A 25641-nucleotide genomic window follows, 5' to 3' on the forward strand; every position below is an offset into this window, starting at 1 on the left:
GACTGAAACTGCCTTGGTCGCACTGGTTGATGATCTCCGGTGGGCTAGGGACAAAGGTGAGAGCTGTTTCCTAGTCCTGCTGGATCTCTCAGCGGCTTTTGACACCATCGACCATAACATCCTTCTGGACCGCCTAAAGGGGTTGGGAGCTGGGGGCAGTGTTATACAGTGGTTCCGCTCCTTCCTCCTGGGCCGTGTTCAGAAAGTTGTGGTGGGGGGGATGAGTGTTCAGACCCCTGGGCTCTCACTTGGGGGGTGCCTCAGGGTTCTGTCCTCTCCCCCATGCTTTTTAACATCTACATGCAGCCGCTGGGAGAGATCATCAGGGGGTTTGGGCTGGGTGTTCATCAGTATGCGGATGATACCCAGCTCTACCTCTCTTTTAAATCAGAACCAGTGAAGGTGGTGAATGTCCTGTGTGAGTGCCTGGAGGCGGTTGGAGGATGAATGGTGGCTAACAGATTGAGGTTGAATCCTGACAAGACAGAAGTACTGTTTGTGGGGGACAGGAGGCGGGCAGGTGTAGAGGACTCCCTGGTCCTGAATGGGGTAACTGTACCCCTGAAGGACCAGGTGCGCAGCCTGGGAGTCATTTTGGACTCACAGCTGTCCATGGAGGCGCAGGTCAATTCTGTGTCCAGAGCAGCTGTCTATCAGCTCCACCTGGTGCGCAGGCTGAGACCCTACCTGCCTGCAGACTGTCTAGCCAGAGTGGTGCATGCTCTAGTTATCTCCCGCTTGGACTACTGCAATGCGCTCTATGTGGGGCTACCTTTGAAGGTGACTCGGAAACTACGACTAATCCAAAATGCGGCAGCTAGACTGGTGATTGGGAGCAGCCGCCAAGACCACATAACACCAGTCTTGAAAGATCTACATTGGCTCCCAGTACGTTTCCGAGCACAATTCAAAGTGTTGGTGCTGACCTTTAAAGCCCTAAATGGCCTCGGTCCAGTATACCTGAAGGAGCGTCTCCACCTCCATCATTCTGCCCGGACACTGAGGTCCAACACCGAGAACCTTCTGGCGGTTCCCTCGTTGCGAGAAGCCAAGTTGCAGGGAACCAGGCAGAGGGCCTTCTCGGTAGTGGCGCCCGCCCTGTGGAACGCCCTCCCATCAGATGTCAAAGAGAAAAACAACTACCAGACTTTTAGAAGACATCTGAAGGCAGCCCTGTTTGGGGAGGCTTTTAATGTTTAATAGCAAAATAAAAAAATTCCTTCAGTAGCACCTTAAAGACCAACTAAGTTTATATTTTGGTATGAGCTTTCGTGTGCATGCACACTTCTTCAGATACCAGGTATCTGAAGAAGTGTGCATGCACACGAAAGCTCATACCAAAATATAAACTTAGTTGGTCTTTAAGGTGCTACTGAAGGAATTTTTTTATTTTGCTTCGACTCAGACCAACACGGCTACCTACCTGTAATGTTTAATAGATTACTGTGTTTTATTTTTCTGTTGGAAGCCGCCCAGAGTGGCTGGGGAAACCCAGCCAGATGGGTGGGGTATAAATAATAAATAATATATTATTATTATTATTATTATTATTATTATTATTATTATTATTACTACGCTGTCATCAATTGCAGCTCCACAGTCCTTATATGTGACAGTGGCATTGATGTACTTGTATCTTAGGGATGGCACTGAAATTGAAAGCAAAAGCCCATGCAGACCACACTTTTGGGGAAGTGATGGACCATGTTTTACATATTATAAGTAAATGTTGGTGAGGAAGTTGCACAGCAAATCATACCCAAATGTGTGTGCTTTCGTAGATTTGCTTCTTTGCCCCTAAGTCTTCCCCAACTTCATCCATTTTTTAAAAGTCTCCCCCCCCCCTGACTGTTCCCACAGGACCCCTTCTATGATTATGTGATACGAAAAGGTTTTTGCCACACCCAGACACCCAATTCCCCCAAAATGTGCCTTTAAAAAACCCTATATTTTTAACTGAATTTAATAATGAATGATAAAAAAAATCATTCAAAGGCAAGTTTGAGAATTGCACTTCTCACCACAGCCACTTTTACACTTTGGCCACGAAACTTAAACATGCACCCTTAGGCCATCAGAGTGCGGCCACCAGGCCCCTAAAGGTGAGCCACTCCTGGCACGTCATGATGCGACTGAGCTACAGTGAGCCTCAGGCTTACTTGCTCCCCTGTCTCCATTCAGCACAGCCATAGAGGAAATAAGTTCAGAAGCTTTCACTTCCAGTTCTAATTTCTCATTACTGAATAGATATTATCCTGCCCTCCAAATAAGATTCACTAGGGAGTGTGATCCTGTCCACAATAGGTTGATCACCGCTGATTACCTATTCTCTTATCGGCTGGGGTATTCAAATGTTATTTACATATTTAGTACAGAGACTAGTCTACACTGAAAACACTTGTTGAAAAGAATACAAACTCTGAATTGAATACAAACTCTGTTGAAAAGAATACAGACTCTGAACTTGAAGACAGTATCCCGTAAGCTTCTTGCGTGCAATTCTAAACGCGCATACTTAGAAGTGTCTTGTAATGGAATTTCCTTGGTATACTTAGGATTGGAGTGCCGCTTTCAGTGAATTTCTATTCTCTGCTGAAAATGTGTAGTTAATAGTTTTGCTGCACTTCGTTACAGTCTGAGCTACATTCCATCATGTAGAATTGCTCTCAAGCACCATATGGTACTTTGTACTGTGCTGAAAGGGTGGACCTGACCTTTGATATTGTGGTGAAACTGTTGATGCTGTAGCTTCTTTATCCATATTCTGTTATGTTGGCAGACTGGTTTATTTGAGCCCAATTTACTGATATACATAGTTTACTTTTAAAGAGTTCAGTAGCAATAAAGGATGCTCCAGCTGTTTTTTTTTAAAAGAAAAATACTTTTTTGAGACTTCTGTCTCTTAAAACAAGATGAGAATCTGGACTGTAGCAGAATGAGAGCTCAAAGGCATAGCTGTGGGTGTGGCATGGAAGAGCAGGATTTTCTGCAAGGCAAAGATGAGTCCACATATTGTGGTTGACAATCCCAGACTGCCCTTCAGACATAGGGGGACAAGGTCTTGTCTGAGATCACGCCATGTTCAAGATCCAAAGTCATTGGGTGGTGGTGGGAGTTCCTGTGGTCCCCCACCCTCTGAGCTAGAAAGTGAGCTGAGGGGCTTTCCCTCTTGCATTGAGTCCCAGTGACAGTTGGAAAGCACTGAGAAATCTCTCTGCATTGGGGAGGGCCCCTGCATATTTTCCAGACCCAGAGAAGGGCTGGGGAATCTGTGGCTTTCCAGATGTTGGACTAAATGTTCAGATGTTGGACTGTCCAGATGTTGGACTAAAACTCCCATGAGCCCTGACCATTGTCCAGGCTGGCTGGGCTTGATGGGAGTTGGTGTCTAATAGCATATGGAGGAATACACATTCCCCAACGCTGATACCGAGATGACATTTAGCTATCATGGCTAATAGATATTGATAGACCTGTTCTTCACCCACCAGAGGAAACAATTTATAGAAAGCTACTATACTGGGGGGAACTAGGCTGGTACCCTTTTCACTGGCATATCGCTGCCTATGTGCATGGAGTGTGTTTTAAAAGTGGGAGGACCATTCAACCCTCCACTAAAATGCCCCCTAAAGTAGAACAGTCCGTGGCTATGTAGTCTATAGTCCAGTTTTGTTCTGTGGTGAGCTGTATGTCTAAAGATCTTTTGAAGTCTGTAGTGTGTGGTAATGTGAATGGGGAACTTGACTCTGAGTCCAATTGAATTCTATGAGCAATGTAGATAAGAAATCATCTCTTAATTTTGATGCATGTGTAAAACAGGAGCCTCTGTGTAATTTAGCATTTTCTATCTGTCTACCATGCCTGACATTTTCAGCTAATAACGGTTGTCATTAAAAATTTAGGCTACAATAGGTATTCACATATTGAGCCCATGTCTCTGTCTATTGTATAGGTCCCAATGTCATTGAACCCTTTCAAGTGAAATCTCAGTTGAATAATGGCTCCAAGGTAAGTCTTTTTATACTGTTTATATATTGTGCATGCTTGTTCTGACACACAAATATTTCAGGGTGGGATTCACCTAACAAGCCCTGTCAGTGGGAGCCCTGCACAAGGACTTATGCTTGTGCAGTGGGGCTTTCCTGAAATTGCCCCCTGAAATTGGCTCCGAGAGGGAGGTTGGGAGAACCCCCAGAACTGTGTACCGTTGGAGCAGAGGGAGAGTCATTTCACCTGGCAAGCTGGAACAATAGGAAGAGCACAACATTGAATTTCACACGTAGCCTCAAGTATTTGGTGTATTCAACATAATACTTCCTGGGTCTGTGGGAGTTTGCCTTAGGACTTCTTCCATCAGCTCTTGAGCTGGTCATGTTACATGGGGCATTTTCAGGACCCTGTGGAGCGAAGCAGAACCTAGACTGCAGACCTTGTGTAGGGTGTGGGGTTCAAAGGTCATCTGCAGGTAGCCATACTGAACAGTCTAATCTCAATGATATCAACAGAGGAGCCCCTTTTTTGGATTTCTTATACCACAAGATATGGATGCTCCTCCTAGCTCCTGCCAGAATAGTGATGAACAGAAAAGAGAGGCATGCATTTGCCTAAGAACTGATTGATAGCACTTTTTCATCGTGTCCTGTTTTTTTTTGCTGTGCCTTATAAGAGTTCCTTCACTTTGCTTTGCTATTCTAGAAAACACTGTGAACAAGAAGGCAGTATCTGCCCCTTTCCTGCAACAAGCATTCTAGCTGTGCTGCATGTTGATGAGGAAGGGCCATGATTCAGTGGCAGAACACATTCTATGCATGCAGAAGGTCCCAGATTCAACCCCAAAAATAGTCAGTTAAAGTTCTGATGTAGCAGTGCTTGTAAGATTTCTGCCTGTCTTCTGGTAGAATAGATTGGCCTGCATCCAGTCCTTTACTCTGCTCATGCACTGATTTAGAACACCCACTGCCTCGTCTGGATTTGATGAAAGGGAGAGAGAAAGCTGGGTGTAATCCACATATTGATTGCACCACACCTCAGTCCATATCTCCCAATAACCCCTCTTGGAGTTTATTATAGTTATGAAATAACATGGAGGGTAAAATGGAGCTCAGTGGAATCTCATAGTATAACAACCTCACAGACAAAACTTGCCCACAAAACCTGGAGAAGCTAATATAGTAAAATGAATGACTGTGGTTTAACTTTTGCTTCCATTTTGTTTTAGATAAGGCCATTTAATTTAAGTTCACCGCCGTTATCTACTTATAATCAGCAGTTATGGCTGACATGTGTAGTAGAGTTGGACCAACATTTTGGTAAGTCTTACTTAGCTTATATGATTATATTAATTATGTATATATCAACTATATATGGAAATGGGTATATATTGCCTGCCTGTACAATGTGAGGTCACCAGGACAGCTAAAAGGAATCAGTGCTTCACACAGTGCATAGTTAAACAACGCAATTTGTTACCACAATGTAGTAGCTTCAGTGAGCTGTGGTTATTGAGGGTTGGAATGTACTTCATCAGAATCCATTCAATATAGCTTATAGATCGTAGCATCTGAACGGACTTTTGTTTTGTTTTTTTTAATTTCAGATAACAAATGGAATGGCTTGAAAAAAACCTTCAATATGCTGGTTACAATAAGTGGTGTAATAGAGAATGCAAGCGTCAGGTATTTCAACAAGGAACTTCACAACCGAACAAGGACACTGAACTGTGCACAGGTAATGCCAATGTACCATTTCTTACAGATGAGCTATTTCTGTGGTTTAAAAGCATGATAGAGAGGTGAGGCGAGGTGAGGAAGTATCTCTGTTGGTGAAATCCATAAACAAAATAGCAGTTAATGTATTTGACCCCACATTCAAAACATTGCATTTCGAGAAGCAGTCATGGGCAGTAATTATATTGGAGGTCCTAGAAAACTGTTGGCAGACAGTCAAAACAAAATAAAAAATCCTTCCAGTAGCACCTTAGATTTTTATTTTGTTTTGACTGCGTCAGACCAACACGGCCTACCTGTTGGCAGACAGGATTGACTATATTATATTAGGTGGTTGAATTTTTTTATTCTAGTTTCTTGTTAACAACAAAGTGAGGAATTGCAGAGAGCATGTTTTAGAAGTATGAACCTCCAGATCCTCTTTCTGGAATCCACAAATCAAATCAAGGTTACAACTGTTAACGATCTGCTAATCAACAGTTTCCCTGTTTGCTCTGTTAGTTTTACTTGAAATCCAGTGGTCACAAAGCAGCACTTCTGTTGAATGCAACTAGAAGTCCCAGATGAGTCTTTATTCTTCCTTTGCCTTATGAGCTTAGGGCAGCTGTGCTGTTACAAACAGCAGAGAAGTCTAAGGGAATGTCATGCATGAGGACAGGGATACCCTAACTGAATTTCGCCATTAAATCAATTCTGATATGCTAACTCATTTATTGCAATGGTGGCCCAACCCTAAATGACTCAAAAGCCCAGAAAGAAAGAAAAACTGATTGTAGTTGGTGTGCGTATGGTGTTCTCACTGTTGAATTTCTTTCCCTTTCCTTCCCAATTTCCCCTCTTCCAATGTGTGCTCCTAGCAATGTGCTGAATTTATTGTGGTCCATCTTGGTTATCTGAACTACACTCGCTATGAGATCACTGTCGCCTTTGAAAACCTTCCTCCAATCAAGCATTACAATTTCACAGTAAGTGAAGTAAAGGCAAACATAGAATGAAAGTGTAGTTTTAACTGTAAATCTTTGTGTTGACTGTAATATTAAAGGGCACATTATTTCCCCTTGGAGTTTCAATGGCTAGACCTGCAACAAATACTGGCACCAGTGCTAAATCCAGAACATCACACTGATAAATAAATGAATGAATAATAAAATACCGAATGTAAACCATTATGACTGATGCCATCTACATTCCTTTAGCTTTTTCTTGGTTAATATTCTAATTTATTTCTTTCAGTGGAAAACCTATAACTCAGCCTTCTCTCAAGTGGAAATCTGGTTCCGATTTGTCTTTGTGGTCCTTACTTTCATCGTCACAGTGAGTGTCGATTATTCAGTTTTATTTTTGTATGAGATGTGGAAGTTGCTCTGGTAGGGAGAGTTCATTGCTAGAGGGATGGAAGGATAATGGCCAGAGACATAGGTGGGATACAAAAGAGGGAGCGCTACGGGATAAGAAAAGTGAAGTGAAAACAAGGAGAAATGTAAGACACTGAGATGTTCCTCAGGGCCAGCTCTAGGTAGACCCCTGCCGGCCTGCCAGGAGGGCGCCCCGAGCTGCGCCCGCCCGCTGGCTGGCCGGTCCGCCGCGCAGCTACGCGCTGCACCCACCCACCCACCGCACTGGGAAACAGGGCGGGAGGGCGCCGGAGAGATCGCGCTGCGCCCCCCCCGCCACCGCGCTGAGAAACGGGGCGGGAGGGTGCCGGAGAGATCCGGCGCACCACGGCGCCAGGGGTGCTTAAGACGGCATTGGATGTTCTGGTATGCGATGCCTCCCCAACATGGTTTGAGGTGGTCCCTGTTCACTGAGTTTTGTGGGCACTGTTGTTATCTTGGGGCTGCATCAGCCAACCTATTCTCTGAAGTGCAATAAATCCTTGCAGAACTTGCTGCCTAGTATAGCCCTTGTGCCTCAGCTTACATTCTGCCGCCGTTCTTCCTTTTTTTATCTGAAGACAAACGGGTACTGCATAATCTTCGCTGATTTTTTTTTTAATGTTCCTTTGCAGTGTCTCTTTGCACACTCCCTGCGCAAGTTCTCTATGCGAGATTGGGGAATAGAGCAGAAGTGGATGTCCATCCTCCTCCCCCTGCTGTTGCTTTATAATGGTATTTAAATGTATTACGTCATGCTGTGATCGGCTCCTGGGGCCATGCTTTAGAAGGCAGATTCTCCCCCACCCACCTCACATAAGTGAGATTGGGGAGGAAAAGAAAAATAAATAAATACAAGCCCCTTTCTTTTGAAATAAGTTTGGGGAAGAGCAGGATCCATGCGATGCCCTTGTGCTCGGAGAAGGACTTTTCACCCCTCTGCAATTTTTGCCAAATCCCTCTGGTGGTCCCCCACCCCCCAAAAAAAACTTCTGGCAGTTGAATTTTGGGGGCACTGGATACTGCAGGGGGCTGGCAAAAATCACCCCCTCTTCTGTTAGCAGAGGCACCTGCTGGTTAAAAAAGCCTTTTGTGTGAGGAGAAGTGTACCAGTTGGATTGCACTCAGGGTCAGCATGGGAGAATTTCAGTTCTAGCTTTTAAAAATAACTATTTATCCTCCCTTTCCACAGTTAGGTGTCCAAGGCAGCCAGCAAAGGGGGTTTAGGAATTTATTATAAAAATAAAATAAATACAATGGTTTAGAATGTATAAAACAAGTGGCTGAACAACAAGGTAAAGGCCTGTTTGAAAAAGCCAAAATTCTTTCCCTGCTGGCTAGAGTCCATATGAGAGGGAGCTAGACAGGACTCCTTAAGAGAGGATTTGCATAGTCTGGGTGCAGCCACTGAGAAGGCTCCGTTGTATCGCAACTCTGACACACAATTAGGCTGCGAGAGAGTGCCCAAGTGCAGAGTGGAACAACATTTTCCGTGGTTGTCTTCTGATGCTTTTTCTTTTGTTGCAGATCCATTTTTCCCCCTCTCGTTCCTAATCAACAGTTGGTTTCCTGGAATGCTAGATGACCTCTTCCAGTCGCTGTTCTTGTGTGCATTGCTGCTGTTTTGGCTCTGTGTCTACCATGGGATCAGAGTGCAGGTCAGGAGGAGGCACCTATTTCAATGCTACCTACATTCTGCCTTTCACACTTATCTCTTCCTCTGTGCATATGTGTGTGCGCGCTTTACTGCTTTTTACTGAGTAAACACTCATTAAGTCACCTATTAAAACCTATTCCAAATAAGCAGTTTTGGAGAAATCTTGAACCAAAGGAGTCAATAACGTTCCTAAATGGTCTCACTTGTCAAAGAGCAAGTTAAACTTACTTTATTTGTAGCATTTTTAATCCTTCCCTTCCTCCACTGAACTCAGAAAGCTGTAGTTCAGCCTCTCTCCCCCTCTCCCAGCCAAGTAGATGAACTTTATGAATTATCCCCCCCCCCCTCCCTTGCATGCACTCCTGAAAGGGCTTTTGATCCAAGCGGATGCCTTTGTAAAGAAAAGAAAAGGGAAGGTGATTCTCCTTCCCATTACAGTCCCCAGCATCCTAACAGAGCACAGCTCCAGAGAGTTGTGGGACCCTCCAGAACAGACTAGAAAGAGGTTTGGGGGCCAGTATGAGGAAGAGCAGATTGGTAAATATTGCCTCCCTGCCTCTTAGTGCAGCCATCTGCTGAATCACATGCCCCTTCATGTGTGCAGCAGCCCCAGTTTGGATTCCACCCAGAAACACTGTGTGAGTTTCTCATAATTAAACTATTTGTTGCTGCTGTCCCTCAGAAAAACGCACAGCAATATTTCACAATATTGTAAATTAACTGATGTCTGAAAGCCAAGTTTAATATTCGGAATTTACTCTTTTCTTTGTTAGGGCGAAAGGAGGTGCATAACATTCTATTTTCCTAAACTCCTTATTGTTGGTCTTTTGTGGCTGGCTTCTGTTACATTAGGAATATGGCAGACGTGAGTAACCTCTTTCTTTTCCTCTTTCCTCTTTCCCCTTCTCTGATCACTAAATAGCCTTGAACAAGAAAGCAGGATTTTTTCAATAGTTCCTATCTTTTGCTTTTCCTCTAGTAAAAGCAAAGACTAAGTCCACCATTTGGAGATTGTAAAGCACATGTTGAAACTGCAATATTGGGAGATAGCTTTGTATCCTGAGATCTGACTAAAGTCTTCCTTAGCGGCATAGATTATTCAGTCTGTTAGCATATGATCAGAATATGAAGTCTTCCTATTACATAGAGAGAGCCCACTTTCCTTGTAGTTGAGGTACCCTCTGGAACAGATTGAGGGAGTCCAGGAACCTTCATGGTAAGCAAGAATCACTGAAAATTCTCTCCCTCCCCTATTCCGTCAAGGAATTATTTTCTTCCATGGGTAAGCACTGCATTGGATACTCAAGAAGTGGCAAACGTTATTCAGCTTTGAGTAGTTATAGGATTTTAAAACATTTTTCTAGTGCTGTGTGTATGTATATTTGAATATGTTGGTTCCAGCTTTCTCAGTTCTGCATAAATAGGGAACATGATTACAAACTCAAATTGGAATCAATTTTTTCTGGCTTTTTCTTGGAAACTGTTGGGAACACTAGTAGAGAGAGTCTAAATCTGTATCTTATCAAGCTGAGGGGGAAGAAATGGCCGTTTTTTTTTAACATGTTAGTTTCTATGGATTTATTTTTAGTTTTATGATACGTAGAAATTCTTACATTAAATAGTCTTGTTATTATAATTTTTTAGTGTCAATGAACTACGTGACCCAACGTACCAGTATGGGATTGACACAAACAACTTTCAGGTAAATTAGTGTGAACAATCCTTTCTGCTTATATGAGAAATGCTGTGTGGATTATCAGATTTTGAAAAACACTGAGCTATTTTGATCCGTCTGTCCAGCTGATGTCCTATGTTGACACAACTGCAAAACGATAGGTAACAGGCTGTCACTTAAATATTGGTTGTAGCTTTGCTTACATTTAGTTTCCAGGGACGACTTCTGAGATCCCTGGAAGAACCTTCACCATTTAAGTGGTGAGAACCCACTTTAATTCAGGGTTAAACTTGAAATTGTTACATGTAAGATTCCCCTGATCCCAACAAACACCTACCAGCTTTGTAAAAACCATTTCACACAGATTATTGTAATTAGGAGAATCTCACATGTAACAAAATCAAGTTTCTAAAGGGCTGTCACATGGAAGATGGAGCAAGCTTGTTCTCTCCTGCTCCATAGAATAGGACCTGAACCAATGGATTCAAGTTACAAAAAAGGAGATCTTACTAAACAACAAGAATAAATTTTTGACTGTAAGAGCTGCTTCACGCTGGAACAGACTCCTTCTGAACATAATGGACTCTCCTTCCTTTGAGGTTTTTAAGTAGAGTTTGGATAGCCGTCTTCCAGGGATGCTTTAGTTGATATTCCTGCATTGCAGAGGTTGAACTCTCCCTTCCAACTTCCCTTCTACAATTCTATTATTCTAATTTTGTTGCCCACTTTTGTAAGCTATAACTCTTTGTTGGTCATCAGTTATATCTTTCATTTAGATTCTTAGAAGTCCAATTGCTCTTTCTAAGATCACGTGAGGATGTCTTAATACAATGCAATAAATATTGGGAGATAATTGTATTAAGAGAAAATGAAACAGAACAGGAAAAACAAAGTGATTTATAAAGTCACTGTTCTCAGCTTCTTTTAAAAACAAATGACCACCTGTGCACCAGGTTTGCAAATCAGGGGAAACACATAGAGCAGGCATCCCCAAACTCAGCCCTCCAGATGTTTTGGAACTACAACTCCCATCATCCCTAGCTAACAGGAACAGTGGTCAGGGATGATGGGAATTGTAGTCTCAAAACATCTGGAGGGCCGAGTTTGGGGAAGCCTGACATAGAGAAACAGGATTGATAGCACAACATCCCTGTGTTTAGCCTGACCAGCATTTTGGAAATCATGTAAAAGTGTTCTTATCCGAGAAGCATATAGTGACTGGGATTAAGTTTAGCCATGGTTATTCAAGTGTAAAGCCTTTCATCTAAAGCCACTCTTGCCTGAGTGAAAGGCTGGATATGCACCTTTGACACTGGAGACATATATTTTAGGGCCCATCCCATTCTCGTGGCTGTAATATGTTTTAACTGTATTTGATACTGTATTTTTACATTCTTGTTAAGCTGCCCTCAGACCTCATCATGAAGGAAAGGAAAGAAATGTTGTCATAATCACCATCAGAATAATATTTTTAAAACTTTTGTATATATTTTTGTAACAGGGTATGAAAATCTTCTTCCTTGTGGTGGCAGCTGTGTACATTTTGTACCTTTTGTTCCTGATAATCAGGGCATGCTCAGAACTCCGAAACATGCCCTATGTCGGTAAGCTCTGTTCTGTGCCAGTCATGGTTGCTGCGTGGCAATGTTCTTCCAGTGAGATATTTGTGTTCACTTTCAGATAACCATTTTTCTTCTCCTTTCCTCAGATCTCAGGCTAAAATTCTTGACCGCATTGACATTTGTAGTTCTCGTCATTAGGTAAGATATTAATTCTTTTCTGAAAGGTGCTGGATACAGAAATCATTCTGCTGAGGTGCAGATTAGCATCTTACACATTTCTGATAAAGCACATACAGTCAAACCTTGGATCCCAAACGCCTCTGTTTTGGAACGTTTTGGGTCCTGAACGACAAAAACCCAGAAGTAAATGCTCCAGTTTTCAAATGTATTTCGGAAGCCGAATGTCCAACGTGGCTTCTGCTTGAGTGCAGGAAGCTCCTGCAACCATGCCTCAGTTGCCGAACATTTCAGAAGCCGAATGGGCTTCCAGAACGGATTACGTTCGACAACCGAGGTTTGACTGTATTAGAAGCCGATAGATTATGCTTGGCATATATACATGTAATATTTTTTGGTTTTTACAAACCACTTAGACTGTTTTGGTATTAAGTGGTATATAAATATATGAAATAATAACTTCCATTGGCACAATTACCACATCCGTCCCACAACTGCATCCCTTCTCATGCACTCACCTTTTGAGGATCTGGGTGTTCCTGTGCATTGACAGTAGATTTAATTAGGAAGGCTAACATTTGCCCTAAGGGACACGGTTGGCACTGTGGTCTAAACCACTGAGCCCAGGGCTTGCCAATCGGAAGGTTGGCGGTTCAAAACTTCTATGGATTCAAACTACAAGAAAGAAGATTCCACCTAAACATTAGGAAGAACTTCCTGAAAGTAAGAGCTGTTCGGCAGTGGAATTTGCTGCCAAGGAGTGTGGTGGAGTCTCCTCCTTTGGAGGTCTTTAAGCAGAAGAATGCTTTGATGGTGTTTCCTGCTTGGCAGGGGGTTGGACTGGATGGCCCTTGTGGTCTCTTCCAACTCTATGATTCTTCTATGACTCTATGAATCCCCGCGCCAGGGTGAGCTCCCGTTGCTCGGTCCCAGCTCCTGCCAACCTAGCAGTTTGAAAGCATGCCAAAAAGTGCAAGTAGATAAATAGGTACCACTCCGGCGGGAAGGTAAACAGCGTTTCTGTGCGCTGCTCTGGTTTCGCCACAAGTGGCTTAGTCATGCTGGCCACGTGACCCGGAAAAACTGTCTGTGGACAAACTTCGGCTCCCTTGGCCAGTAAAGCGAGATGAGCGCCACAACCCCAGAGTTGTTCGCGACTGGACTTAACTGTCAGGGGATTTTTACCTTTACCTTTGCCTTTTTAACATTTGCCCTAGCACTAATTTACTGTTTCATTTAACTCTGGTTAGAAAGTGAATGACAAAATGTTGAGCGGCTTTTTGGTTTCTTCTCCCTTAACTGCAGCATCGTTATACTTTATCTGCGTTTTGGAGCCCAGGTTCTGCAAGACAACTTTGTGGCTGAACTGTCGACCCATTATCATAATTATATCCTTTTATTGTGACATCGTGGTACTGAGGTGTTTCAGCCAAGCTGTGTATGTCAGGCTGTTTGAGGGATTAGCATACTGTAGTTCCCTATATAATGAAGGCCATCGGCTGCACAGGGTGTTGCAAAGCAATGGCACATCCACAGAAGAGCCCCTCTCCTGCATCCCAAGCAAACATAGCTCAGATGTTGGTGGCAGGTGAAGGAGAGCCTCCCTATGTGATCTTAGTACAGTGTTTCTCAACCTTTTTTGGGCCACGGCACACTTGTTCCGTGAAAAAAATCACGAGGCACACCACCATTAAAAAAGTTTAAAAATTTAACTCTGTGCCGCCCTATATTATAATTATGACTGTATGAAACACTTGCCAAATATTGCTTTCCGGCGTGTCAGTGTTGTGTATTGGCGGCCGCCAGGCTCGTTTGCACTGAGCTTTGGGAAAGAGGAGGAGAAATATTGCTTTCCGGCGGGTTAGTGTTGTTTATTGGCGGCCGCCAGGCACGTGACAATGCAAATCGCCCTTCTCGTCGCCGCACGTCGCGGCACACCAGCCAGCGTCTCGCGGCACACTAGTGTGCCACGGAACAGTGGTTGAGAAACGCTGTCTTAGTAGACAGGCTGGCTTTTAGCTTTTTGTATGTTGGGGCAGCTTTGAACATTAGCACTGCTTTCGTCTGTGACACTACCTATAGGTGAGGCAGCTGTAAAGCAGATGTGACTTTTAAATCTGGAGGTAACTTTTTCCTGGATGTTTTGCTAGGGTTTTGACCTTGTCCAGGTTAGCTGCCTACATAGGCCTTAATGTGGAGAATGACATTTTGTGTGCTGCAAGGTGTGCACCTTGAATTGTTTTGCTTGATATCCTTGACCGTTACCACCTGCAGAATTCCTATCGTTCTACGGCTTATTGAACTTCTATTTATACACATTAGCCTTTGTATATTCACCATCAAAAAATGCCCTGTATGGTAAGTTGGCCTCAGTTCGGCTTTTGCTTTTTTCCCTCTTTTCCCGCCATATTCTATTCTATTGAAAAAAGGTTGCATGTCATACTATTGTGTCCCCATCCCCCCCCATGTCATACTATTGTGTAAAATATTCAGGTATTATCTCTATTTGGATTTAAACCCTAGAGCAGGCATAAGAAACTTGTGACTTTCCGCATGTTGTCTTCAAGCTCCCATCACCACTCGCCATGCTGGCAGAGTCTTGCTTCCCTCCATGGTGCTCCATAAGAAGACGTATTCCCCTCCTCCCAAAAATGCTCGGCTTGTGGTCTCTCTTGAAAGACTCATTTTGACTATCAAAAGCTATCTGAAAGTTCAAGTGAGCTGAACTGGAAAGGTCCTATAATAGAGAGATATCTTGTTAAGTGAACTTTTCCTTTGCAAAACCTTTCAGAGTCTCAGTTGAAAGATAACCCTGCCTTCTCTATGCTGAACGACTCAGATGATGATGTGATCTATGGGTAAGTAATGTAAGGCTTACTGTACAGTAGTAGTATTAATTTAATATTTTTTCTCATATTCTACAAAATATAAGCCATGGAGGTTTCCTTTTAAAAAGGACTGCCCTGTCACTGGTGATAGTTGTATATTGGAAGCAAATGATGAAGAATCTAGTACTTGTGGCAGGAATAATATGAGGTCAAACATTTTTTAAAAGCTTCCATTAGTTCCCTCATGGAGCTTAAGTGGCATATGTGCTCCCTTGCCCCATTTATCCTCATGGCAACTTAGGTTGGCCTGAGAGAGTGTGGAAGGCCAGTAGGTCTCTTGTGAGCTTCGTCGGCTGAGCAGTGATTTGAAATCACTCCCGCAGGAGGCAGAGATGGCCACCAACCAACATGACTTTAAAAGAGGATGAGACAAATTCATGGAGGAGAGGGCTATCGATGGCTATACTCTGCCTCCACAGTTGGAGGCAGCAATGCTTCTGAATACCAGTTGCTGGAAACCATGTGAGGAGAGAGTACTCTTGTGCTTGAATCCTGCTTGCTGGTTTCCCACAGTCATCTGCTTGTCCCTGTGAGAGCCTGGTTCACAGCAGGCTCTTCTTCTGTTCTGCTCCCAGTGTGCTCACTTATGACTAACATCTCTCTATAGCCTCTGTGACCACAGAGTCTTATAGCCACAGACTTGGTTATGAGAGGGCTCCATTCTAGGGAGCGAGGTCTGAATTTGTGAGATAAGCCACGTGAGTGAAATGCATGTGTGGCAGGGAAAGCAAGTGCTAAGACAGACATTGTGCCTACAGTTATTTATCTAACTTGTTAGCCATTTAATACAAAAGTATAAAGTTTTTAATCAACGGTTTACAAAAATTATGTAATTTTGAGGGTAATGACCGTTTGTATTGGAAAGTGCAGCTGCACATTCTACCCCAACCCTTTCCAACATATGAATAATCTTTGTGTGGGGCAGAAAGAGTATCAATTTGCTTCCTTATTCTTTTTGAGCCTGTCCTATGTGTAAGCAGCTATGCAGCAACCCTTACGGCGGGGATGTTCAGCTGCTTGAATAATTGCAAGGGGGGGGGGGGTTCACAGAGTTTTGCTTTTCTTTTCTGAGAAAAGCACGTGTCCTTGCTTGTTTTCTCATCTTTTGGTCATGTTTCAAATTCAGCAGCAAACAAGACAAGTGTACACTTCCAACTGACCCATCAGTGTTACATTTAGGATGCCTTGAAAATAAGTGAATTGCTTTGAACACTTAAAATTAAAGCAAGCTCCCTATACCAACCTTCCAATATGGTCAGATTTTGAAGCCATACTCTTTAGATAGATTGGAAGGAAGCTAAAGAATACTGCTTTCATTCTTACCTGAAGAGGGTTCATGTTTGAAAGAACAACAAATCTTTTGAGATCATACTAATTTTGTCTACTTGCCCAGAATAAGTGTTGTTTCATGCTATTTATGTCTTAAGATGTTCTCGAATATCTCTTTTTTTGGGGACAGGAGTGACTATGAAGAAATGCCACTTCAGAACGGTCAAGCCATCAGAGCCAAATTCAAGGAAGAATCAGACAGCGATTAAGTTTTCATAGAAGTGACCTGCTCTATGAGAACAAAAGCAATCTTGACACTCTTCCCCCCCCCACCCCCCTAAAAATCTTTTTCCTGAGTCTATTGTTAACTGATCATAGACTTCTGTGGAAGGATTTCCTGTTTTCCCCTTTCTGTTTACAAACCAAAAACTGAAGTGGGAGAGGGGGCAGAATATAATTTTTAGGGAAGAGTTATTTTGTAAACTCAAAAGTGTACCCCGCTTTTTTGAAAACAGTTGTGATGGGATGCCTCCAGACCAGATTGTTGGGGGAGCTTGTTGTGCATTGCCACAGCTAATACTTTGATTTCCTCATAGTTTTATAACTATTTACTTGGAATGTAGTATTGAGATGCTTATTTTTTACTCCAAAATAATTTTATTTCGACATTTGCAAACTGTGTTTGCAGAGAAGGGAAGAGAGGAAATGCCCCAGCTCCCAACGTCATTCAACCCCAAACTTACTCTGATTGGAATCTGCTTGGCACTTCCAACATCTTGAGAAACCTCAATTTCTGTTTTCCCATTTCAGGGGTTGAAAGGTGGTGGGTAGGAATTGCAATTGTGATTCAGCACTGTATATGACTTGAATTAAATGAAGGAGTTTTTTCAGTTATCTGATTTTGTGATTGCGATTAAGCACACCAGTTCAGTTTCTTCTGAGACCGACATAATTCTATATAATTGTATTGGAAGAGCAAAATAATTTGAGAAAGAAGGTGTTCTAAGGCTGCTTTATCTTAAAACAACAGCCACATTCGGTGAAAATCATAGCCATGCACCTGAGTATCTTCTGCCTGTGTAAATGATGACTGGATGCTGGTTGCTATTGTTTTTTAAGAGGGAACAATATATAATTTTAACACACATTCCTTTAAATTCTGTAACTGTTGTCCCCCTCCCCCCAGATAAGGGTGTTTAAATAGTTTGGTATTTAATAACCAGTAGTATAGAAACACAAACACATTATCTGTTGGATGTGAACCTAGGTGGGCTCTTGGAGATATTTGTGTAGGAAATTCTCTTCATTTAACTGAGCACGATCCAAAATGGTGGTTGATCCATTTTGTTGAACCAACTGTATAAACCAGCAAGGTAAATTGGAGCCTTCAAATTACAGAGAAGTCTTCAGATTTCAGAGTTCTGCAATAATTGTTGGAACGTGACAGTATGTTATGACCCATGTGGAGGCCACTTGAAACAGCCTTTGTACGATGCCTGCCACATAGGCAGAAGACAATGGCTAACATGGAATGAATCATCCTCATTGCGTGCATACAATGGGACCAAGCCAATATACACATTGCAGCAATGGCGTGGTGAAGCCTCAGTGTAGTGGTTGTGATGTGTGTACTTGACTGTAGTTGGTTCAATGAAAGGTATGATCTGAGCCATTTTGGGTTCTGTTTTGCGATAGGCATTTCTTTTAGCTCATCTTCAGACACACCTAAAATGGCAGCTTTTGTGTGTTCCATTCTTACCCATGCTGGAAATGTGCACTACTGAAGTTGATACAGTTTAGCAGAATGGTGCTTCCAATCACAATTTATTGAGAAATGCCTCTTTACTCTCCCACCCTGGTAGTTTTGGTTCTGAATGGATTTATTAAAATAGTATGATGGGGAAATCATGGGTAGCCCTCCTACCTCACAGAAGCTGTCAGTATTTTCATGTGCTTTTTCAAGCCCATGTTCTTGCCTATAAATAACTCCAGTAGGTTCCTTTTGCAGAAACACTTTGTTATATCACTGACCATAACAAAAATGACCAATATGCAAGGACTGAAGACCCTTTTTGAGTTGAATGTAAAAGTTCAGTGCATTTCTGCTGGTCACACTTGAATTGCTATTTGCATCTCTTGCTTGGCAAACCTTGTCCTAACATAATTTAAGCTGCAGAAACAGTCTACAGGTGACTTGCATCTCATGTAGGGGTTGTGTTTTTGGCCATTGCGGGTATAAGCAAAATTGTGTAAAGCCCAAACCGACCCCTAGCAAGCCATTTAACAACATTTTTTTAAAAAAATCACTGCACTTAACTGGTGAGGGATGAATGTGGCTCTTAGTCTTCTGCATCCTTTCCCTTGCTGGATGCTACTGCAGACGATATGAAGACCCAGGGGAGTTGACTGGTAGCCGGAAGAAGTGCTTGGCTGTGGTTCAGATCTAGAAGTGGGTTGCCTGGGCACATCTGCTGCTGCTATTGCTAGTTTCTTTGTGAGGAGCATGGTGATTGATAGGTGCTGCTGTTGTCTCTTGGGCTCATCAAACATTTCCTTGCATGGTCTCAGAATGTCTGTATTCCCACAGATGATCTTGAGGATGCATTTCATGGAAGGGTCAGATCATATGTGTTGAAAGGTTGAGAAAATTTCTGCAGGCTCCAACTTGCTGACTCATGCTCTCTATCCTCATCCTCGCATTCTGAACTTGAGCTGACCAGTTACTCTAGCCCAGGCACCCCCAAACTTCGGCCCTCCAGATGTTTTGGACTACAATTCTCATCTTCCCAAACCACTGGTCCTGTTAGCTAGGGATCATGGGAGTTATAGGCCAAAACATCTGGAGGGCCGCAGTTTGGGGATGCCTGCTCTAGCCATTCAACAGTCAGTACCTGTTTGGCCCTCAGTTGGCTCTGCAGTCTGAGGTTTCTCCACACTCCAAACCCTTCAGTTGTCTCTAGAAACCCCTCCACAAGTCTCTCTGGCCACCTCTGATCACCCTCTGCAACCACCCCTTCTATGCCCAAACACTCTCATGAAGGCTGTTGGATCTTTTCCCCCTTGTGTACCGTTTTCTTATCCCCCCCCCCGGTGCATGCCATTTTTGCACCACTTTTTGGCAACGTGCATGATGCCGAGAGTGTGCCTGTTAAATAAGCGTCAGATGCGAGTTACCTGTAGTTACCTGCTCATTCTGCTGTTACTGTTTTCTAGTCATAGGCTGGGATAATAAGAACCTTGTGCATTAGTGGAAAGGACACTTCTCTGTGGGTATATGAGAGAGTTGGTGGGATGACGGCTTTCTCAGTATGTGCAAGGAGTTACTCTGGAAAAGGGTTAGTACTTGCAAAAAACACAGCGCTTTGAATCCTAGCCATAGACAAGTATATGGTGATTGATACCTCAAGGCTACGAATAAACTGACGAATAAACCATGGCTTAGGGCATACATATAGCCTCCCGAGGAGATCCCATTTGCTTTGCTACCCCCATCATTTTGCTGTTATTGCTGCTGCTGAACTAAGCCATGGTTTGGCTTACTGCATATTCTGACCTCTGGGTTGAACAACATGATAAGGCAAACCATGGCTTAGCTCAGCAGCAAAATGAGCAGTGACAAGCAAAGCATCTGTGATCCCCATTCTGGGAGTTTGTTGGTCCTAAACCACGGTTTGGCTTAATGTGACATGTGAATTTATGGCACTGTGAAGGATTTGTTCCGCTATTTTTGCAAGTAAATATCTACACTGGTATTAAAGCTATGAAAGAGTGTCATGCACTTTGCATATCAAAAGTACAAGACCTAATACCGGTATTAGTATAATCATCTAAATGTAATAGTTTGCTTTTGCTGGGTTTCTGATAAACCATTTCAGATGTTTTGTTCTGTGGCAATCAGCAAGTTAGAGTGCTAATATGTATTTAGTAAAATGTTGTTGTTTTTAACAGCAAATTAAAACCAAGGCATGGAGTATATTCTATGGATAATATCCAATGTTGGTCATACTCAGAGTAGACCCATTTGAATCAATGGATTTAAGTAACTTGTACATTGATTTCAGTGGATCTAAGTACGACTTCACGTTGTAAAACTTGGGAAACTAGATGTGTATTTTTCTTAATCTTTTATATTTCTTGATATTGACCCCTAGTAATCATGTGGAAAAATTGTACTACTTGTCTTTTGATGTATATATTCTTTTAAATTATTGTTGGCTTCTCTTCTACATTTTAAATATCTAGGGTGATATTCAATTAATGAGTCCTGACAAGTGTCAGCCCTGTGTGAGGACTTTTGCTTGCAGAACAATATGCAGGGGGACAAGGGGAGGGGGTCATTACAAAGTCTCAATGCTTGTCCATACAGAACGATCACTCAGTTTTACTTAAGTTCCCAAGTTACCTTTTCCCTTAATTCTGGAGAAAATAAATGAATTCCTGAGTTAATTTCTTAATTAAATGTCCCCGAAGTTCATTGAACTTTAGGAATTGAAGGCCACTTTTTGCTTTTGTCTGTGATCAGATCACTAATGCATTTGTCTCCACTTATCTCACTCATCTGACGAGTCCCAGGAACAAGCATCCAGCTATGTTTCCCATTGCATTTTTAGTGCCATTTGTTATTTTCTATTTGTAAAATATTTCTGCTTACATCTGAAGCTGATCAGTGTTGCTTACTGTGCGCTGCAATTGTTTGATTCATCTTAAACTAGAGCATAATACAGCCAGAATCGAGCACTTCCAAGCAGTGTTGATTTCAGTGGTGAAATTAAGCACTTACTTCAATCGCCTAAGTTGATGAGACTTGAAAGTTCTTCATTCTGGCTGCATTATACTGCTAATGTAGAGTTTCATAAACTGCCAAAAATATTTTCGTACAAAATTGTTATATTTATAATCATAACCTGCATGTCCTGGAATTTTTAATATAGTTTTAGCTATTCACCAGTTTTGATACTGAGTGGAAGCAGACATTTTACTGTCTTCATGAGGAACCTATCTTTTTTTAATGTCACATAGCAACTTGTTTAAAAAGCTCAGTGTTAAACACCCAGAACATTTAAAGTTGTCATATTGCAAACTGGGGAAAACACAAGGTAGTAGTAGAGACTATTTTCAGGTGTATTAATTGGAATTCTTTTGCACAGATATGATAATTGAGCACAGTGTGTTGTGTTTTTATTTTTTGCTAAGGGGTTCCCTATGAATAGGAGAGTCACTGGGATAGCTGTTGTTTTCCTTTTAGCAGGGCTTCATAAACTGTGCTCCACGGACCATGAGCTTCATTCAGGTAGTCTGCAGTGTGTCTGTAAAAATGCAGTTTAAAAGCATCCAGCAATGTACTACTGCACCTTACAATTGCTACAAGCAGAAAAATCATTTAGAGGTCTGCCAAGAACCTCAGCAATTTTCAAGTGGTCCATGGGGGAAAACATTTGGGAATCCCTGCCCTGCAGCCGGATGAGGAAGCTGTTAGTGAAAGTGCCTTTGGATATGGTGTTTAGTTGGCTTCCACAAGGATCAGTTGCCAAGCAACTTTGCTTCAGCTGGGCTTTTGAGTATGAGCTAGATCCCCTCATCAAATAAAATAATTGCCAGTGGACAACTGCAGCAGTAATTCTGCTACAGTGGGAGAACATCGCCCACTACAAAGCATATATTTTGTTTCGTCATGTTTTTGTTTTTTAAAAAAAATGTGTGTCCCATCTTTTTTGTTGGCAGAAGTTGCTGCTTTTGAAATGGCTTCTGTAGAGTGTGTAAAAAGGCTTGCTGATGCCCACTGTTGGTGAAAAACATCTCTAGATAAAGACAATATGAGCATTGCCCCCGCATATGGTGTAGCCTCCTTCAAAGTGCTTGTAGTTTTTGCCTATTTTGTCTTTGCCTTTGTTTAACATGGATCACTTTTGCCTTAGCAGATGTGATTGTCAGTTGCAGCGCTAACTGTTTAGGTAAATATGCAGTTTGTACACACTGGCGTTTATGGTTAAAATTTCAATGTGCCAGTAATACTAAGAGGCAGTAATGTAACTAGGACTGTGCTCAACGTTCAGACAAGATAAAGCTATAATCTTGGTATCTGAAGAAGTGTGCATGCACACGAAAGCTCATACCAATGACAAACTTAGTTGGTCTCTAAGGTGCTACTGGAAGAAAATTTTTTAATTTTGTTTTGGCTATAATCTTGTGTTTTGTATGCTGCAACCTTCAGTTTCCACCTTCAGGGAAAGTAGTCTGTAGTGTTCTCAATTTTTTAAATAGAAACTAGTGATTAAATAGAAACTAGTGGTGGGATTCCCCGCTGCTGCTTTAGGATCTTCCCACCCACCACTTTTTCTTCCTGGCTTAGTCACATAAGTGATCATATACCAGCCAGAGATAATGAAGGAGGAAGATGTCATACTGTCTCGTAGCCAATCAGATGTGGTTGTGCTATAATATCACTGAGGTTGAGGGGTGGCAAGTTTAAACAAGCAAAGATTTCTACAGATTATACAGAAAAAAGCACTGGCAAAAGGGTCACGGAAAACAATTTTTTTCTGAGTAACCTTGGCTCAGCCCTAAGTGTAAACCCAGTAGAATCATGCCAAAGAATAGGAAATCTGTGTTTATATCAAAAGAAGTTTGTTTAGCAAGGAATTTGCAGCCTGATCCTGTGCATGCTTACTCAGAAGCAAGTCTAAGTTGGTTCAATCAGACTTACTCCCACATGAGGTACAAAGCCTTACTTACAATGAGAGAATACTTCTAAATGGTGCCCAAGGCCATTACTGCATTTAAATGATGTAGTCACATCTGTTGCATTTTTAGCCATATGTTCCAATTGTGCCAGTAATTGATATGAAAAGCTCCTTATGCTACTGTACAACTGAACTCAACATTTGTAAATAGATGTAAAATGAAATAAACCTCTAGAAAATATTTTCTACCAAAACGTGGCTAGAACCTTTTCATAGTGTACGTTTACGTTAATGAAAAGTTGTAACTATAAATTTGCTTTTGGAAAGGGTATGCATGGGGTACCTTAATGTGTCATCTTCATGCTTCAGGGTAGATGCTCTTTGTAATTCTGATGGGGCACTAGCAACATTGGTGATAACTTTCCCCGAGCAGGAATTTGAGTTAGTTTACTTTCCGTAAAATACTGGGTGCAGAGATGTTTTTGGAGACTGTGCATAGTAAAATTACGTTCCAATCCAATGCATTCACAATAAAGTTTTATATAGAACCTTTGTGCCTATCTCAGTATTGTTCCTCTCCATACACAATAAATGGTGGCACGTTTATTTCCATGTGTGCATATGGAAATTCATTTGGTGGCATGTAATAGATAAGCTAAAACTGCTCTGGCTTTAGTATGGAAAAACTCTCAATTTCACTGTCTTTTCATTGACCTGAATTTGATGAAAATATAGATGCATCTGACGAAAACAAAATTGGTTGTCTATTTGGGGGGGGGGAAGTGACATCAAATGATAACACAGCTCAAAGTAATGATGTCTAACTCTAAATATCTTCATGAAGCATGGTGGACAACCAGCCATCATTCCAGGGGGACAAGCAGAAGCCCCTTGATGCTACTTGATGGAACTGTAGCAGGTACAGTACTGGAACCTCGCTTGCATGCGCACCAATCTCTGCCAAGTGCTCAAGGACAATAAATGGGGGTGCATGCCCCCTTTCTCTTTCCTGACGAAGATAATTGGCAATCTTTATTGAAGTGCATGCTGTTGAACTGCCACCAACTTTGCAACTGGATGATAGATGCCAGTCTCACCACTGCCTTTTCCCCAAAAAACTGCCCCAGTGAGAGCACTGCCAATGAGCTCGAGTTCATAAAGAAATACGTCAATTTGCCAATATGGATTTGCAGGGCCTACGTTGGCCCTGGAGTGGGTGGGGAGAGAATTGTCTTGTCCACCTGCGAACACCTGTGTGCTTGAATTTTTCAGATAAGCTTGCTATTTTAATGGAATAGCAGTATGTTTTGTTCTTAAGCTTTTAAATGCCCTGTGGTTTCAGAAATTGTGGAGCACAATAAGGCCATAAATACTGAACCATTATTTTAGTAACATGCTATTTAACATTAGTTTGTCCTACTCAGGTTTTCCCAGGGGTCGCAACTGAACAAATTATGCTTCTTTATTGTATCACACAATTGTTCTCCATCTAGTCTCAGCCAGAGGACTTTCCCAGCCCTGCCAACCCAAGAAGCACTGAATAAGTGATGCCAGGGATTGAAGCTACATGAAAAGCATGTACCTCTCCCACTGTGCTATGGTCCATTCACAAACGCTAGCGACAATCCCATGGTTGGAAACTGCAGTTCACTTTTTTGACCACATAGTTATACACAAACTGAGGCAGAGTGCAGCCATACAGTCAAGTTCGTTTCACAGTAAAACAGCTCACTCATTCTGGAGTGTTCTGAAAAATGCTTTGATAAAAAATACTGCATCCTGGCAATTCTTTGAGGTGTGTGGAATACTTATGTGGCTATTTTAAATAACATTTAGCCCAACTTGTTCCACGAGAACTTACAGTGAAGTGGATTTCTGATTGGTTTGGTACAAGTCTACCATCTCAATAAGACCAACTGTGCTTAGGCTCTCAAATGTCAGCTCACTCCTTAAGTGACAGCTTCTGTGTACTAAGACACAGGATCTCTACCCTACTTTGAGATCCCTGGGGTAGAGCCTTGGATCTTTTACATTCAAAGGATGTGCCCTGTGCTATGGCAAGCATGGATCAATGTTCTGAGGCTTCTTCCCTCTGTTTTGTGAGGTGTGCTGGTCTCCCATTTTCAGAATGGGGTAAAATAAGAAGTACTTTCTCTACAATCAATTAACTTGGGGCCCCTCCCATAGCTGCCAAGTTTTCCCTTTTCTCGCGAGGAAGCCTATTCAGCATAATGGAAAATCCCTTTAAAAAAGGGATAACTTGGCAGCTATGGCCCCTCCTAGTTATATGTTTGGTCAGGGAGCAAAGAGCCATCTAAATTGATTTTAAAAAAAAACAAACTCAATTTTACTTTAAAGATAACTCTGCACCTTGGAGCAATCAGCTGCTAGCCCCTCCATGCGTACTCATATTATACACTCCTAAAAGTTTTGGCTCCCATTAAAACTGGAGTTTCTTTATATGGGAATGTTTAAAATACCTAAAGTTGTCTAGTGTAAACAACTGGAGCGTTGGGTTTTAGGATACCAGGTAAGCCCCTAAAAGGACGACTGCTTAAGGAATAACTCTGCACCCCCATTTCTTCACAATGATCCATTAGGGCCAAGCTGTTACAGGCATGTGAGGTTAGCCTT

General features: G+C 42.2%; 1 protein-coding gene across 2 annotated transcripts in view; it reads left to right on the forward strand.

The window, feature by feature from the left end:
* The window catches only part of TMEM181 (transmembrane protein 181), a 34011-nt gene extending 8382 nt beyond the window's left edge, over window positions 1–25629 (forward strand). For both annotated transcript variants that reach the window (XM_035108640.2, XM_060272787.1), the window contains exons 3-17: window positions 3953–4008; window positions 5219–5309; window positions 5597–5727; window positions 6584–6691; window positions 6960–7040; window positions 7735–7834; window positions 8627–8757; window positions 9530–9621; window positions 10401–10458; window positions 11933–12035; window positions 12140–12191; window positions 13476–13558; window positions 14439–14528; window positions 14962–15028; window positions 16518–25629. In XM_035108640.2, the coding sequence (XP_034964531.2) occupies window positions 3953–4008; window positions 5219–5309; window positions 5597–5727; window positions 6584–6691; window positions 6960–7040; window positions 7735–7834; window positions 8627–8757; window positions 9530–9621; window positions 10401–10458; window positions 11933–12035; window positions 12140–12191; window positions 13476–13558; window positions 14439–14528; window positions 14962–15028; window positions 16518–16596 (1322 nt within the window). In that variant the 3' untranslated portion in view covers window positions 16597–25629. The remainder of the gene's footprint in view (window positions 1–3952; window positions 4009–5218; window positions 5310–5596; window positions 5728–6583; window positions 6692–6959; window positions 7041–7734; window positions 7835–8626; window positions 8758–9529; window positions 9622–10400; window positions 10459–11932; window positions 12036–12139; window positions 12192–13475; window positions 13559–14438; window positions 14529–14961; window positions 15029–16517) is intronic.
* The last annotated feature ends 12 nt before the right edge of the window (window positions 25630–25641 follow it).

The sequence above is a fragment of the Zootoca vivipara genome, chromosome 3 (assembly GCF_963506605.1).
Source record: "Zootoca vivipara chromosome 3, rZooViv1.1, whole genome shotgun sequence".
NCBI classification, from domain to species: domain Eukaryota; kingdom Metazoa; phylum Chordata; class Lepidosauria; order Squamata; family Lacertidae; genus Zootoca; species Zootoca vivipara.